The sequence below is a fragment of the Neoarius graeffei genome, chromosome 8 (genome assembly GCF_027579695.1).
Source record: "Neoarius graeffei isolate fNeoGra1 chromosome 8, fNeoGra1.pri, whole genome shotgun sequence".
In the NCBI taxonomy this organism is placed as follows: domain Eukaryota; kingdom Metazoa; phylum Chordata; class Actinopteri; order Siluriformes; family Ariidae; genus Neoarius; species Neoarius graeffei.
In genome coordinates, this window is record NC_083576.1 from 53686639 (window position 1) to 53701663 (window position 15025).

The 15025-nt window shown below is 37.9% G+C and overlaps 1 protein-coding gene across 1 annotated transcript; it reads right to left on the reverse strand.

The window, feature by feature from the left end:
* Window positions 1-465: 465 nt before the first annotated feature.
* asah1a (N-acylsphingosine amidohydrolase (acid ceramidase) 1a) lies at window positions 466-14349 on the reverse strand. Its single transcript, XM_060927869.1, has 14 exons — window positions 14243-14349; window positions 14090-14136; window positions 13817-13907; window positions 11709-11792; window positions 11495-11573; window positions 11258-11332; window positions 11112-11157; window positions 10867-11011; window positions 10720-10774; window positions 7819-7900; window positions 4265-4396; window positions 4025-4148; window positions 1019-1075; window positions 466-879 (listed from the first exon to the last, which is right to left on the reverse strand). The coding sequence occupies exons 1-14, from the start codon at window positions 14309-14311 to the stop codon at window positions 790-792; spliced, it is 1176 nt and encodes a 391-aa protein (XP_060783852.1). The 5' UTR covers window positions 14312-14349; the 3' UTR covers window positions 466-789.
* Between the last annotated feature and the right edge of the window lie 676 nt (window positions 14350-15025).

The window sequence follows — 15025 nt, forward strand, 5'->3', positions numbered from 1 at the left end:
CCTGATTGTCATCCCATTGATTGAAAACACCTGACTCTAATTTCACCTTCAAATTAACTGCTAATCCTAGAGGTTCACATACTTTTGCCACTCACAAATATGTAATATTGGATCATTTTCCTCAATAAATAAATGACCAAGTATAATATTTTTGTCTCATTTGTTTAACTGGGTTCTCTTTATCTACTTTTTGGACTTGTGTGAAAATCTGATGATGTTTTAGGTCATATTTATGCAGAAATCTAGAAAATTCTCAAGGGTTCACAAACTTTGAAACACCACTGTATGTACAAGAAAAAGATACATAAAATTATTTGGGCATTTTCCCTGAAAAGTGACTCTTAAATTAATTGCATGGTGATTGCCCATTAAATATAAGTACTTTGCCATTTTATTTATTTCATATGATTTTATAAATTTTGTCATTTATTTCATACTTGCCTTATTTCAAGAAAGAGACCAATAAACAAAAATAAAAAACTTTTATTTGGAAACAAACACACACACAAAAAAAATGTTAATCAAACATTACAGAAATTATAAATTACTAACGATACTACAGTCAGAGGTGTTTTTCCCCTACCGTTTGGGAACAACATATAATATTTACACTTTTGTTAGAACATTAAAGAGGTTATCTCCGAGCTAGTAAACTATGGCCATCCACGTCATGTGGACAGCCATAAAAATTACATATTAATGTAATATTTCAGCAGTTGAGAGGTTTAAAAAAACAGCTTACATAGACACACTATATCAGCTTCATCAGTATGTTCAGTCCTGAGTCAGTTACCAGGGGGTACATGGACTTGGACATTCTCTGATGTAAGATTCGAGTCTCCCAGTCGATACTTCCATTAGTGCAGTATAGGTGGTTAGCTAGAGTGATCAAATCAACACACACACACACACACACACACACACACACACACACACACACATTAAAATAATATTAACCTGCATGAAAGCATGAATGGTTCTAGATTCATGCTGGGTTAACTAGTGTCAGACGTCTTACCTTATTTAGAACTGGTTTTGTTGAAAGTACATCATATAAAGTCAGCAAAGTAATTTTCTGAAGAAACAGATTTTCGTGGTCAGCCCAGTTTAATTATATCATGATTTATATTCATTGTTAAACAGGCACTATGGTTTGTATCAGGAGTTCCCAAATTAGCGGACATGACCTCATGTACAAGTATTTGATTTATTTTACAAATCAACATCATGAATATTGCTTGATGAACACAGTTTTGTGTGCTACTATTTTGAAACGTTACTACGAGTCGTATTCAAACAAGACACATTTGAATGAAGAGAGTGTACATGCGATTTTAGCTCTTAACTATCCTGACATGATGCTACACTAGTCGGCATGCAACAATTCACCCAATTCATGATTCAATTCAATTTTTTCCATGATTTTATTTTTTGAAGGGAAAAATAAATAAATAAATAAATAAATAAATGAAAATATAACAATATGCAACATTTACAGTTAGGTCCATATATATTTGGACACTGACACAAATTTTGGTTTTTTTTTACCTGTTTACTGAAACATATTCAAGTTATAGTTATATAATGGACATGGACATAAAGTCCAGACTTTCAGCTTTCATTTGAGGGTATCCACATTAAAACTGGATGAAGGGTTTAGGAGTTTCAGCTCCTTAACAGGTGCAACCCTGTTTTTAAAGGGACCAAAAGTAATTGGACAAGTGACTCAAAGGCTATTTCATGGGCAGGTGCGGGCAATTCCTTCGTTATGTCATTCTCAATTAAGCAGATAAAAGGCCTGGAGTTGATTTGAGGTGTGGTGCTTGCATTTGGAAGATTTTGCTGTGAAGAAAACATGTGGTCAAAGGAGCTCTCCATGCAGGTGAAACAAGCCATCCTTAAGCTGCGAAAACAGAAAAAACCCATCCGAGAAATTGCTACAATATTAGGAGTGGGCAAAATCTACAGTTTGGTACATCCTGAGAAAGAAAGAAAGCACTGGTGAACTCATCAATGCAAAAAGACCTGGATGCCCACAGAAGACAACGGTGGTGGATGATCGCAGAATAATTTCCATGGTGAAGAGAAACCCCTTCACAACAGCCAACCAAGTGAACAACAGTCTCCAGGAGGTAGGCGTATCAATATCCAAATCTACCATAATGAGAAGACTGTATGAAAGTACATACAGAGGGTTCACTGCACGGTGCAAGCCACTCATAAGCCTCAAGAATAAAAAGGCTAGATTGGACTTTGCTAAAAAACATCTCAAAAAGCCAGCACAGTTCTGGAAGAACATTCTTTGGACAGATGAAACCAAGATCAACCTCTACCAAAATGATGGAAAGAAAAAAAGTATGGTGAAGGCATGGTACAGCTCATGATCCAAAGCATACCACATCATCTGTAAAACACGGCGGAGGCAGTGTGATGGCTTGGGCATGCATGGCTGCCAGTGGCACTGGGTCACTAGTGTTTATTGATGATGTGACACAGGACAGAAGCAGCCAGATGAATTCTGAGGTATTCAGAGACATACTGTGTGCTCAAATCCAGCCAAACTGATTGGTCGGCGTTTCATGATACAGATGGACAATGACCCAAAACATAGAGCCAAAGCAACCCAGGAGTTTATTAAAGCAAAAAAGTGAAATATTCTTGAATGGCCAAGTCAGTCACCTGATCTCAACCCAATTGAGCATGCATTTCACTTGTTAAAGACTAAACTTCAGACAGAAAGGCCCACAAACAAACAGCAACTGAAAACTGCTGCAGTAAAGGCCTGGCAGAGCATTAAAAAGGAGGAAACACAGCGTCTGGTGATGTGCATGAGTTCAAGAGTTCAGGCAGTCATTGCCAACAAAGGGTTGGCATGTAAATAAATAAATAATTGTAAATAAAATGAACATTTTATTTACAATTATTTAATTTGTCCATTACTTTTGAGCCCCTGAAATGAAGGGATTGTGTTTAAAAAAATGCTTTTAGTTCCTCACATTTTTATGTAATCATTTTGTTCAACCCAGTGAATTAAAGCTGAAAGTCTGAACTTCAACTGCATCTGAATTGTTTTGTTCAAAATTCATTGTGGTAATGTACAGAACCAAAATTAGAAAAATGTTGTCTCTGTCCAAATATTTATGGACCTAACTGTATTTTCCTGTTCATTAACTTTCATATTCATTTTGTTAAATAAAAAAAGCCTTTGTTTCATTTTCTTAATAAATCAACATTTCTCAAGAATTATTTACCCATATTGGAGTAAAATATAAGTCTATTCACTAAAATATTCCTAAAATTTTTACAAAATTAATAAAAACACACATGACTTTTCTTAATAAACTTTTATGAACATTTACACCACCTCTATTTGTCTTCTCTTTTCTTTCACTTTCTGTAAAAAGAGAGCTTTGATTTTTTTTATTAAATCTATTACTACACTCAAAAACACAACAGCTCCTTCCCATTTTAGATCTGGTGGTTTTTTTTTTTTCTCTCCATGATATTAGAGCTGTGTTACTTCAGCCTAGATTGAAGTCATGTACATTCCTGCTATTGTCCACTACTGCGCCGTCTGCTGCCTAAACAATGTGATTCCAGCTAGGAAAAACATTTTGCAGCCTGATAATAATCATGCTTCATATTTTAGTTAATTGATTCAAATAGTCAAACTTGTATCACGATTTATTGTCACATGATACATTGTTACATGCCTATGCACAAGCATAGGAGTGAGTTCAACAATAAACTTGGACAAATTTCTCCATCTGTCTATCTTCTCTAAACAAAATTACTCTGAATCAGTGGAACAACACAAGTGAAGAATACTAACTAAAAAATGCAAAGAAAAAAACGAACATTGAATATGGATTTACACTGTCACGGCAAATAACAGGATAAACCAAAATGGGAGGGGGGAGGGGGAGGTCACAGAAAATTCATAATGTCCATTTGGGGTTATTTGCCCAAAAAGATTGAAATCTCTGGGTTTATATTGTGGTAATTCTTTAGTGTAAACACTTACTGCTTGTGTGGTTTCATTCATGCATTTCATAGCTGGTGTCCGGCGATCATCCAAAAAGAAAGGCTTTTCCCAGTGGTCGTAGTTTGTTTCAAGCACGTACCATCTCCCAAGTTTCATATTAATCCTGCAACATGGAAGTTATATAAGCTTCAAAACCAGGTGTACCCAGTAAAGTGGCATCTCAGTGAGTATCTGAGTGTGGATATATTAAATACTGTTATTGTGATAATGCGAGCTCACTCCCAGACATCCAGTGTGATGATTCTGGTTCTGGTTATCACACAACCCTGGCCTGTCTGGTTTCCACCCAGGATAAAATACGCTGGTGCAAGTAACTTGGTCAGAGCAAGCTGGTTTTTGGCGTCCTCGTAACTGTTAAAAATACAAGGATGTAATTTTTCATTGATATTTCCCATCACATCATTCGTTTCTCAGTAGTCACGATAGAAACAGGTCAGCTTAGACACTTAGAAATACTGGAAAAAAAAGAAATTAAGAAGCATCAAGAACAGGATATACAGTACCAGTCAAAAGTTTGGACACCCCTTCTAATTCAGTGTTTTTCTTTATTTTTATTAATTAAAAGGCATGTCATGTCTTAAAGGTAGACTGCCTTTCAGATTTTTCAAGTGTAAGTCATAAAAAGAATTTTCTCCTGACACCCAATTATTTTTGTTTAGTGGACCAAAAGCTACTGAATTCGAAACACAGACTTCCAATTTTATTAGGTTTTTTTTTAATAGAACGATTAATTAATTTAGGGCCATGTGGCCCTAAATTATCGGATATTTTTTCCTGCTTCATCATGACCCAATTCAAGATACTACGTCATGCATGATGTGGTGGGCTTTCCCTGTTCGCATAAGGCATTGTGGGATACAAATTTGAAACAGGAGAGGAAAATGGAGGACGCGAATGAAACATGAAAGACCGACTACGGTAACGGAAAGCGAGAAGAAAAGATGTTATGTTGCAAAGGAAAGGAAACACAGGACCAAACTAAATATTGCAGAAATAAACATATAATCACAATGACCAAATTTCAGCGGGAACCAAATTTCACCGATTTTATGAAATCGAAAGGCCGTCTCGCTTTAAAGTAATGATGAATGTCGTTTCTCTTTACTTAGTTGAGCGGTTCTTGACATAATATGGATTAACTACAGTGGTGGAATCAGGATATTTACTGTATGTTTATTATTTACTATTTACTGCATGAAGAAGGCAAGAAATTGCACTAATTAACTTTTGACGAGGCACCTGTTAATTGAAAAGCATTCCAGGTGACGACGTCATGAAGCTGGTTAAGATAATAAGCAATTATTGGATGAGATTGAACAAATTATCACGATTTGTTAGTGGTAAGCAAGCATTTGCCAATGCCGAAGGCAGACAGTAACAAATCACGATATTTTGTGAAAACCGAGTTCAATAATTGTTTTATCATTCATTTAAAAAAAAAATACTGATTATAAAGTTTGCACGACAAGTTTTTTCATGTTTTTACTCTCAATTAAAGAAGCAAACTAACTGTCAATTTAAGGAAGCGAGCCATGTTGACAAAAGTGTAAAGTAACTGCGCATGAGCACACCATTATTTGTAGGCAGTTATTTGCAGTTCACTCAGCCAATCAAAGCAGTGTAAAAATTTATTTGAATGATAATGCCAATAGTTTGCAAAGCATCATCAAGGTAAACAGTGCCAACTTTGAAGACTCTAAAATATGAAACATATTTTGTTTAACGCTTTTGTTTACCACATAATCCCATTTATCATATGACCCGTATGGACCCATGCGCATGCTTTTAATAAAACTATTGGGAACAAACATCACGTGACTGGACAGATACGGATTTTTGAATCCGGTCTGGAAAAATCTGCATGCAGCCCCAGACCAGTTTCCCTCGCTTCCGCCATTTTCATTTTGCTCTGAATTTTTACTTTGATAAATGAGCGACACAACTGGGCACAGTGAAAGTGAATTTTATTATCGAGATGATTTATCAGACACAGACTAAATTGAACAAACTGAAATTGTCAAAAAAATTGAAAAAAAAGGTACTTTCGAGCAAAGAAATTAATTTGTTTATACAAGGGCAACAACAAGAAAACACTGTAAAAAACAAACAAAAAAAACGAAGTACGACATGGACATTTTCAAAAGATTCCTTGCTGAAGTTAAGGAGGAAAGAGGCATAAGTCATCCCCTCTAAGGAGCTAGAAACTACATAGCAAGTTGTCTATGTACAAGCGAAGAAAAAAAAAGTAAATTTATGGCGTATTCACACCTACGTTGTTTGGTCTGGACCAAACGAACCAAATTTCCCTTGGTCCGGACCTTTTGGGTTGGTCTGAATACAAACCACCGAACTCTGGTCCGGACCAAACAAGCGGACCGAGACCGAGCTGCAAGGTCGGACTCGGTCCGGACCAAAGGAACCCTGGTGCGGACCTTTTGGAGGTGTGAAAGCAGACCGGACCTAATCCGACAGTTTTGCTTTTTTGTACTTCAGGAGCTTCCGTCGTTTGTCGAGCATTATGGGAAACAGAGTCGACACTCCACTGCAAAGTGCAAACACTGTTTCGGTTGTCAAGGGAACCTTACAACAGTCGTTCAGTCATTCAGACCAGTGGTAGGCTAGACTACAGAGTACAAAAAATGAGTAGGGGGCAAACGTGGGCCGAGGAAGAAACGCGTACCCTTGTGGATATATGGGCAGATGTCCACATATCTGAGCTTTTGGAAAGAACACACAAAAATGCCGACGTGTTTGCTGTATTCAGTGAGAAAATGAAGGAGAAGGGGTTCACGCGCTCCCCAGAACAATGTCGGCTAAAAGTGAAGAAACTCCGTCAGACCTACATTAAAATCAGGGACATTCTTTCAAAAAGTGGCAGTACTAGCGACGCAAAAAAGAAATTCATCTATTGCGTGAAGAGCCAGAACTGTCACAACATGATGTGCGCTCATCAGCGCTATCCTCCGTAGCCGCCTTGCCCTTTGTCATCGTCGTTAAATTACTTGTACAACAGCATAGTAATCGCACAATTGTGAAAACAGTAAAAACTGGAAAAAACATATAGCTTTGATGACATTAAAAAGAATAACAGCACGGAAAGCCTCCATGACTACTTTTGAACTTAATGCTTTGTGCGCGTGTCGTCTCTGACCAATAGCTGAACGACCTCAGGGCGCGTGGCTTTGTTGACAGATTTTGGTCCGCTTACTAAAATGTACAGTGTGAAAGCAAACCACACCAAAATGAAAAAATAAAAAAAACATTTGGTTCAGACCAAAGCAAGTGAACTATCGAACTATCCTGGTCTGAATACACCCTTAGACTACGAACCTGACACTTTGTCTTCCTTTTTGTGAAGTATTGACAATTATTTTATTAACAGTGGTTTTATTAAGAGCGTGCACGCGAGTCCGTATGGGTCATATGATAAAATGCTTATTGACTGAGTTAGGTTGGGCCGGACGGGAAAACATTTGGCGCTTGGTCATTTGTATGCACCTCGCTGTGCTCAGTCTGTACGGCATGACCTCGAGCCAAATATTTTCCCATCTAGCCCGACCTAACTCAGTCAATAAGTACATAATATGCTCCATGTGTTATTTCATAGTTTTGATGTCTTCAGTATTGTTCTACAATATAGAAAATAATCAAAATACAGAGGAAAAAGAAAAAAAAAAAAAACACTGTGAATGAGTGGGGTGTACAAACTTTTGACTGGTACTGTAAATATTAGGTATGGGTATTTAGAATATACAGAGTGGGACTGACTCAACCTGGTTGCATTTTCAAGGACCTTGCGTGTGAGGAAGCTCATCCACATTCCATCTCTCTTGCCAAGTATCCATTCCAGGATCCCTGGGAGAAATATGTAATGTTATTATATGTTATCAGCAAGCAAGGCCTGTAACAACAGAAAGGACTGTTTGTCTACAGTCTTCGTGTACACACACACACACACACACACACACACACACACACACAAACAACCACCATAGGACCAGTGCTAAGTGCACATTAACTGAGCAGTAAAACAGAGTTAATGCTGATATGAGCATAGCACTGATGCTGTGATTTTTAAATACTGTATTTATACCAGACACTTTATTAAGACCTACCTCCAGTGGACATAAATTCTTCACACCTCTGTTAAAATTGCAGGTTTTTGTGATGTGTAAAAGAAAAAAGAAGGATATACACCAATCAGCCATAAAATTAAAATAACTGAAAGGTGAATAACATTGATTATCTCGTTACAGTGGAGACAGTCAGTTCTTGAAGTTGATGTGTTGGAAGCAGGAAAAATGTGCAAATGTAAGGATATGAGCGACTTTGACAAGGACCAAATTGTGATGGTTAGATGACTGGGTCTTAACATCTCCAAGCTGGCGCGCCTTGTGGAGTGTTCTTGGTATGCAGTGGTTAATACCTACCAAAAGTGGTCCAAGGAAGGACAACCGGTGAACTGGCAACAGGGTCACGGGTGTCAAAGGCTCATGGATTTGCATAGGGCACGAAGGCTAGCCCATATGGTCCAATCCCACAGAAGAGCTACTGTAGCATAAACTGCTGAAAAAGTTCATGCTGGCTAAAATAGAAAGGTGCCAGTACAGTAGCTCTTCGGTGGCATTGGACCACCTTCGTAACCCAATGTGAATCAATGAGCCTTCGACACCCATGACCTTGTCGCCAGTTGTCCTTCGTTGGACCACTTTTGGTAGGCACTAACCACTGCATACCGGGAACACCCCATAAGATGTGCCATTTTGGAGACGCTCAGACCCAGCCATCTAGTTATCACAATTTGGTCCTTGTCAAAGTCACTCAGATCCTTACACTTGCCCATTTTTCCTGCTTCCAACACATCAACTTCAAGAGCTGACTGTTCTCTTGCTGCCTAATATATCCCACCCCTTGACAGGTGCCATTGTAATGAGATAATCAATGTTTTGATTTTATAGCTGATCGGTGTATCCTGCGAGATATTTTTCTACCTTTAATGTGATTTAGCAAGCAACAAAATTCAAGTGAAAAACAAATAGAAACGTTTTAAAAGAAAAAAAATTCATAAAACAATAATCTAGTGGCACAAGTGTACACATCCTTTTCTAATGTGGCATGCAAGTGTGCTCAGAATGAACCAATCACATTCAAGCTCAGGCTCAAAAATAATTATCATACACCTGTCACCAGTGACGTGATTTTGATGAGCCCGAAATAAAGATCAGCTGTCCACAAAAAGCTTCCAAAGCATGTATGGGCTTATGTTGTCGAAAGACACTGATCAGGAAAGAGGTCCAAAAGAATGTTCAAAACATTAGATGTACCAGAGAACAACATGAAGGTCATCATCAGCAAATGGAGAAAATGGAGCACCATAAAGACGTTGCCAAGAATAGAAGAAGAAGACAAGAAGAAAAGTTATCAGGAAGGCTGCCAAGAGACTTTTCTAGCACCATTAAAAGGAGCTGCAGGAATATTTGGGAAGTACTGGTCAGTCCCAGCATGTGACAACAACCTCTCATTTCTTTCATGTGTCTGGGATAAGCAGAGTTCTAATAGACAGCCGAAGATGAAGAAACATTTAACCTTTCAGCATGACAACAACCCAAAGCACAAATCCACGTCAACAAAAAATGTCTTCAGAAGAAGAAGCTCATCGATGTGTTGAAAAGGCCAGGTCAGAGCCCAGATCTAAATCCTACTGAACATCTGTGGAATGACCTGAAGAGGACTGCACGCAGGATTCTTGGTAGATCTGGAGCATTTTTGCAAGAAAGAATGGAATAAAACTGCCAAATCAAGCTGTGCCAAGTTGGTAGACTCTTTCCCAAACAGACTGAATGCTGCATTACAAGCAAAACCCACCCCAAACACTTTTAGTAGTTTTCCACTTGAATGTTGTTGAATAAAAAAAGATCTGACATGATTTAGCTTTTTTTTTTTTTTACATTATGGAAAGCTGCAATTTTAACAGGAATGCGTGTCGACCTTTTACAGCCAATGTACCTCGTTGCTCCACTTTGTATGCCTACATTTAGACTATTCATTAGGTTTTTCCATGTAGCCTACAGTGCATGTAAAATCCATCCATTATCTGTAACCGCTTATCCTGTGCATGGTTGCGGGCAAGCTGGAACCTATCCCAGCTGACTATGGGCGAGAGGCAAGGTACACCCTGGACAAGTCGCCAGATAGAGACAAGCAACCATTCACACTCACATTCACACCTACGGTCAATTTAGAGTCGCCAGTTAACCTAACCTGCATGTCTTTGGACTGTGGGGGAAACCGGAGCACCCGGAGGAAACCCACGTGGACACGGGGAGAACATGCAAACTCCACACAGAAAGGCCCTCTCGCCGGCTGCTGGGCTCAAACCCAGGACCTTCTTGCTGTGAGGCAACAGTACTAACTACTACACCACTGTGCCGCCCGTGTGTAAAATCATCCTCTACTTTTTTCTCACCATCAGTGTTTGACTACTTGCAGGCTGTTGGTTAATGGTTGGTTTCACAACACACTGAGGTGTTTCAAATCCCTTGCACAACTGTATTAGTGCAACTACCATGTTAGTGTCACTGCTGTGCAACAACAGATGGGCTTCAACCAATAAATATGTAACTAAACAGCACTTTTGAGTCTTGAATTTTGCATGCCTAAAAATGGCATCTTACCTATGTATCCTCCATCAACATCGAAACGTTCATTCATCGTTAGAGTGAATTCTTTCTGCAAGGAAACACATAACTTTTTTTTTTTTTGCAAACGTTTTTCTAAAATCAAAAGCAGATCAGTTCCTTTGCAAGTCCTGAAACACTTACAGGTCTAATGCCAGTGAGCATTCCTACATATCCTGCAAAACTGGTTGACCGGAAAACCGTCCTGTTGTTTCGCTTCAAGTCAACATTCACCACAAGTGGCTTGAGCTTCTCAGTAAGAGTCCAAGTCTGGGTTTTTTGGTCCCAACTAATAGAATCAAAACACAGAGAGTAAATTCAATGTAAATCTCAAACACATACAAAAAAAAAAAAAAAAAAAAATTACAACTCATGTTTAAAAATCATACCCCATGAACAATCCAAAGTCCAAATTTCGAGCATGGTATACATTTCCTTGCAAAATAATAAATAATATGTTATGAAGCAAAATAGACACATTAATCAAACTACATTATGGATCATACAGACAAAGAATATCTAGCAGTTAAATCACCGTTTAAGTCCTCAGCCACCACTGATGTGCACACTGTGAAAACTTCATAGAAGATATTAAAAAGCATGACTTCCCCTAAAAAGTTTACAACAAATAGCTTGCATTAGTAAGGAATATTAGAAAACAGAAAAAAAAATATCATTGTTATATTACCTCTATTGTCATGTTTCATAAGCTTATGAAATATAAATGTAAAAAAAAGAGACAGACAAGTTTGCATAAAAGAACAAGCCTGACCTAAAGGGACATCAGAGGCAGAAGCGATTCCCTTAATTTCCTCATTAAAAGGATATGGGAGCATGTCCACGATCAAAGGCTGAAAAACAAAATGGGAACAAACACATAACCCACAAATAAATCCAAGTACAAGAATCAGGCATTTTTGGCTGAGATATATACAGTAAAACAGTAGCATTGCATTGCACTATAAATACTGAATGCGAACACTCACCAACTCCTTATCTACCAAGTGAATTAATTTTCCATGGAAAAAGCCACTGGATAAATCTTTTATTGCCTGTATCATTGCCGTCAACTGAAAAACAAAAACACACCTGTTTATATACACATTACTCTAAATTTTAATTAACCGTGTCTTCGGTTTCAGTTACCCAAAGAACAGCTTGTTCCTTAATTCATAAGGATATGGACCTGAGAGTCTCAGTAAGTTCTTCCCTTCCATGATTTTAGTGGGTGAAAAACCCACAGAATAACAGAAAACTGCAGACATTTCTTTTTGCTTAAGCAAGTTTTTTTTCTATACTTTTCCACACATATATACAGGGTATTTCAAAAAATTTGATATCATTTCACAATCTAATAACTTTGCCAATTCTCATTCAATTTACCTCAAATTTTAACAGCATGTGTGGAAACAGGTCAAAATTTTATGTTTAATGTTTTTTATTTTTATCTTTTTCAGTATAGAAATGCCACTCACTGGAAAGGAAAGGCGTTTTGTATGTTAGAGTACGCTCGAACAAGATGAAAATTTGTGAAATCGTTCATGGAATCCACACACCTTTGAATTTCTCATTCAAATTTTGAGGAATAAATCTTATATTGCTCAACATTAAGCCTGTTCAGTTTTATTTGCCTAGACGATGTACACATACAAATTTTATATAAATATAAAATCACTGTCAATCTCATGTGCGTAGGAATAATCAGCCATAGGTCAACTTGTCAGTGATGGTCTTGCTTGTCTAATGAGTAGACAGCCATCATATATGATATATTTCAACCTTTGACAACAATATAAAAAATGCATTCCTGATCACACAGAAGTTTTGTGGACTTCAGTGCCATTGAGAAAATACTGATATGAACACAAAGAGCTATGTGCTTTGTTTATATGGACACATACAGTACTGTGCAAAGGTTTTAGGCACCCTATATATATATATATATTTTTTTTTTTTTTAAGTACAAATTTTGTTATAGATTTTTTTTATTTTATTTTATTTTGTGACTTCTACATTATCGAGTCAGGACTAAAACATTTTTGATTTCCAAACATTAGGTTCCCAGCACAAAATTAAATGTTACAGGAGAAACAATGCTTCTATGTCAATAAAGAAAGCAGTATATTCCATAAGAGACCATCCATTATCTGTAGCCGCTTATCCTGTCCAACAGGGTCGCAAGCAAGCTGGAGTCTATCCCAGCTGACTACGGGTGAAAGGCGGGGTACACCCTGGACAAGTCACCAGGTCATCGCAGGGCTGACACATAGACACAGACAACCATTCACACTCACATTCACACCTACGGTCAATTTAGAGCCACCAGTTAACCTAACTTGCATGTCTTTGGACTGTGGGGGAAACCGGAGCACCCGGAGGAAACCCACGCGGACACGGGGAGAACATGCAAACTCCACACAGAAAGGCCCTTGCCGGCCGCTGGGCTCAAACCCAGGACCTTCTTGCTGTGAGGCGACAGTGCTAACCACGACACCACCGTGCCACCTGCCCATAAGAGACCACTTTTCAAATTAAAAAAGAAAACATAATGAAGGCTACTGGGTTTTGGTGCAAAATTAAGAAGCGAGTGTAACAGTCGAAGTGTCCAGAAGAACTGTGGCTGGTTCTGCAAGATGCTCAGTAAAACATACAGCTCATTTTTTATATATACACAAACAACTGCACCTGAGACTACTATTTATTTATTACCTCTGCAAACTTTGTTGGAGGAGGTTAATGTTTTTGTCTCCGTTTGTCTGTTCCCAATGTAACTCAAAAACTAGTGAGCAGATTTTGATTAAATTTGGAGGAAACGTAAGCCACGGGCCAAGGAACAAATGATTAGATTTTGATGCAAGTCTGGATATGTATGCGGATCCAGGATTTGTGTGTGTGTGTATTCTAATATACACACACATGCACATGGAGGTATGCACTTTACCAACTGACCTTCTATCTATCTATCTATCTATCTATCTATCTATCTATCTATCTATCTATCTATCTATAGCATTTGTTTGCATGTGCTTTTGCACAGTACTGTAATTCTACAGACAAGACACAAAGTTATCTCAGGATGTCGTTAAGAGCTTACTTCAGCTTTTTTCTCCTTTATCACATGAGTCCATCTCTGGTTAGGGGGTAAGTCCAGGTTCAGTGTGTACCAGGTAACATTACTTTTAAATCTGTACCAGAACAAATGGAAGAACAGGACTCAGTTTACAATTCATTCATGCAGGCTCTCATGGGATAAATCTCTAAGCAAGATCAGATCACAAGTGAAAGAATTCAGCAGCAAAGTCATTTTTATGCAACATTTCAAACACAGGGTCTTTACAAAAAGGAATAAGAAGAAGGTTTAACCCACGTTGGTCCTTTAGGAGGATACATCCTTGTCCTACATTCTTCACCATGCTGGAAACAAGAGAGACATTAAAGTCTTCAGACTGTCAGTCTCTCATGGGGTCTTTAATGCCATCATATATCAATTCTTGTCATTATAAATAAACTCATAACTTACCAAGCAGGTAAAAAGTGAGAAAAAACTGACGGATGTCAACAAAATACAGTGAACGTTTCTCAACTTCATCTTTCCTCCAACTTTCAGTTTTCACAATGAAGCATAAACACTTCCTCAACGAGTACACCGAGCTGGAATGTACCATTGGTCAGGGGGATGAACGGAAATATTTTTTAATTTTTATTTAACATTAATGTATGGAATGTGTGTTTTACAGTGCTGTTATATTTTAGTATTATTATTAATATTCGGTCTTACACGTAATTCTTCTTTTTTTTTTGCAATTACGTTAAAGTGTTCAGGAGTTGTACACAGAGTCCCCCTTTAATCTGAAACGCGATGGTTTCTTCCGGTTATAAACAATGAATATTCTGTTTACGTTCTCTTTTGGAACATGTTACAGCCAAACACTTGTCTTGCATGTGAAGTCTGCTTTCTTATTATATTATATTATCTCATCATCTCTAGCCGCTTTATCCTTCTACAGGGTCGCAGGCAAGCTGGAGCCTATCCCAGCTGACTATGGGTGAGAGGCGGGGTACACCCTGGACAAGTCGCCAGGTCATCACAGGGCTGACACATAGACACAGACAACCATTCACACTCACGGTCAATTTAGAGTCTATATTATATTATATTATATTATATTATATTATATTATATTATATTATATTATATTAGAGCGGCGGCTACAATTATCGACACCTTAATCTTTTGGCCATTGCAAAAATAGAAAAGACTTTCAGTGCTTAAATTGTGCATGAATAATTACTCAAACTTCCA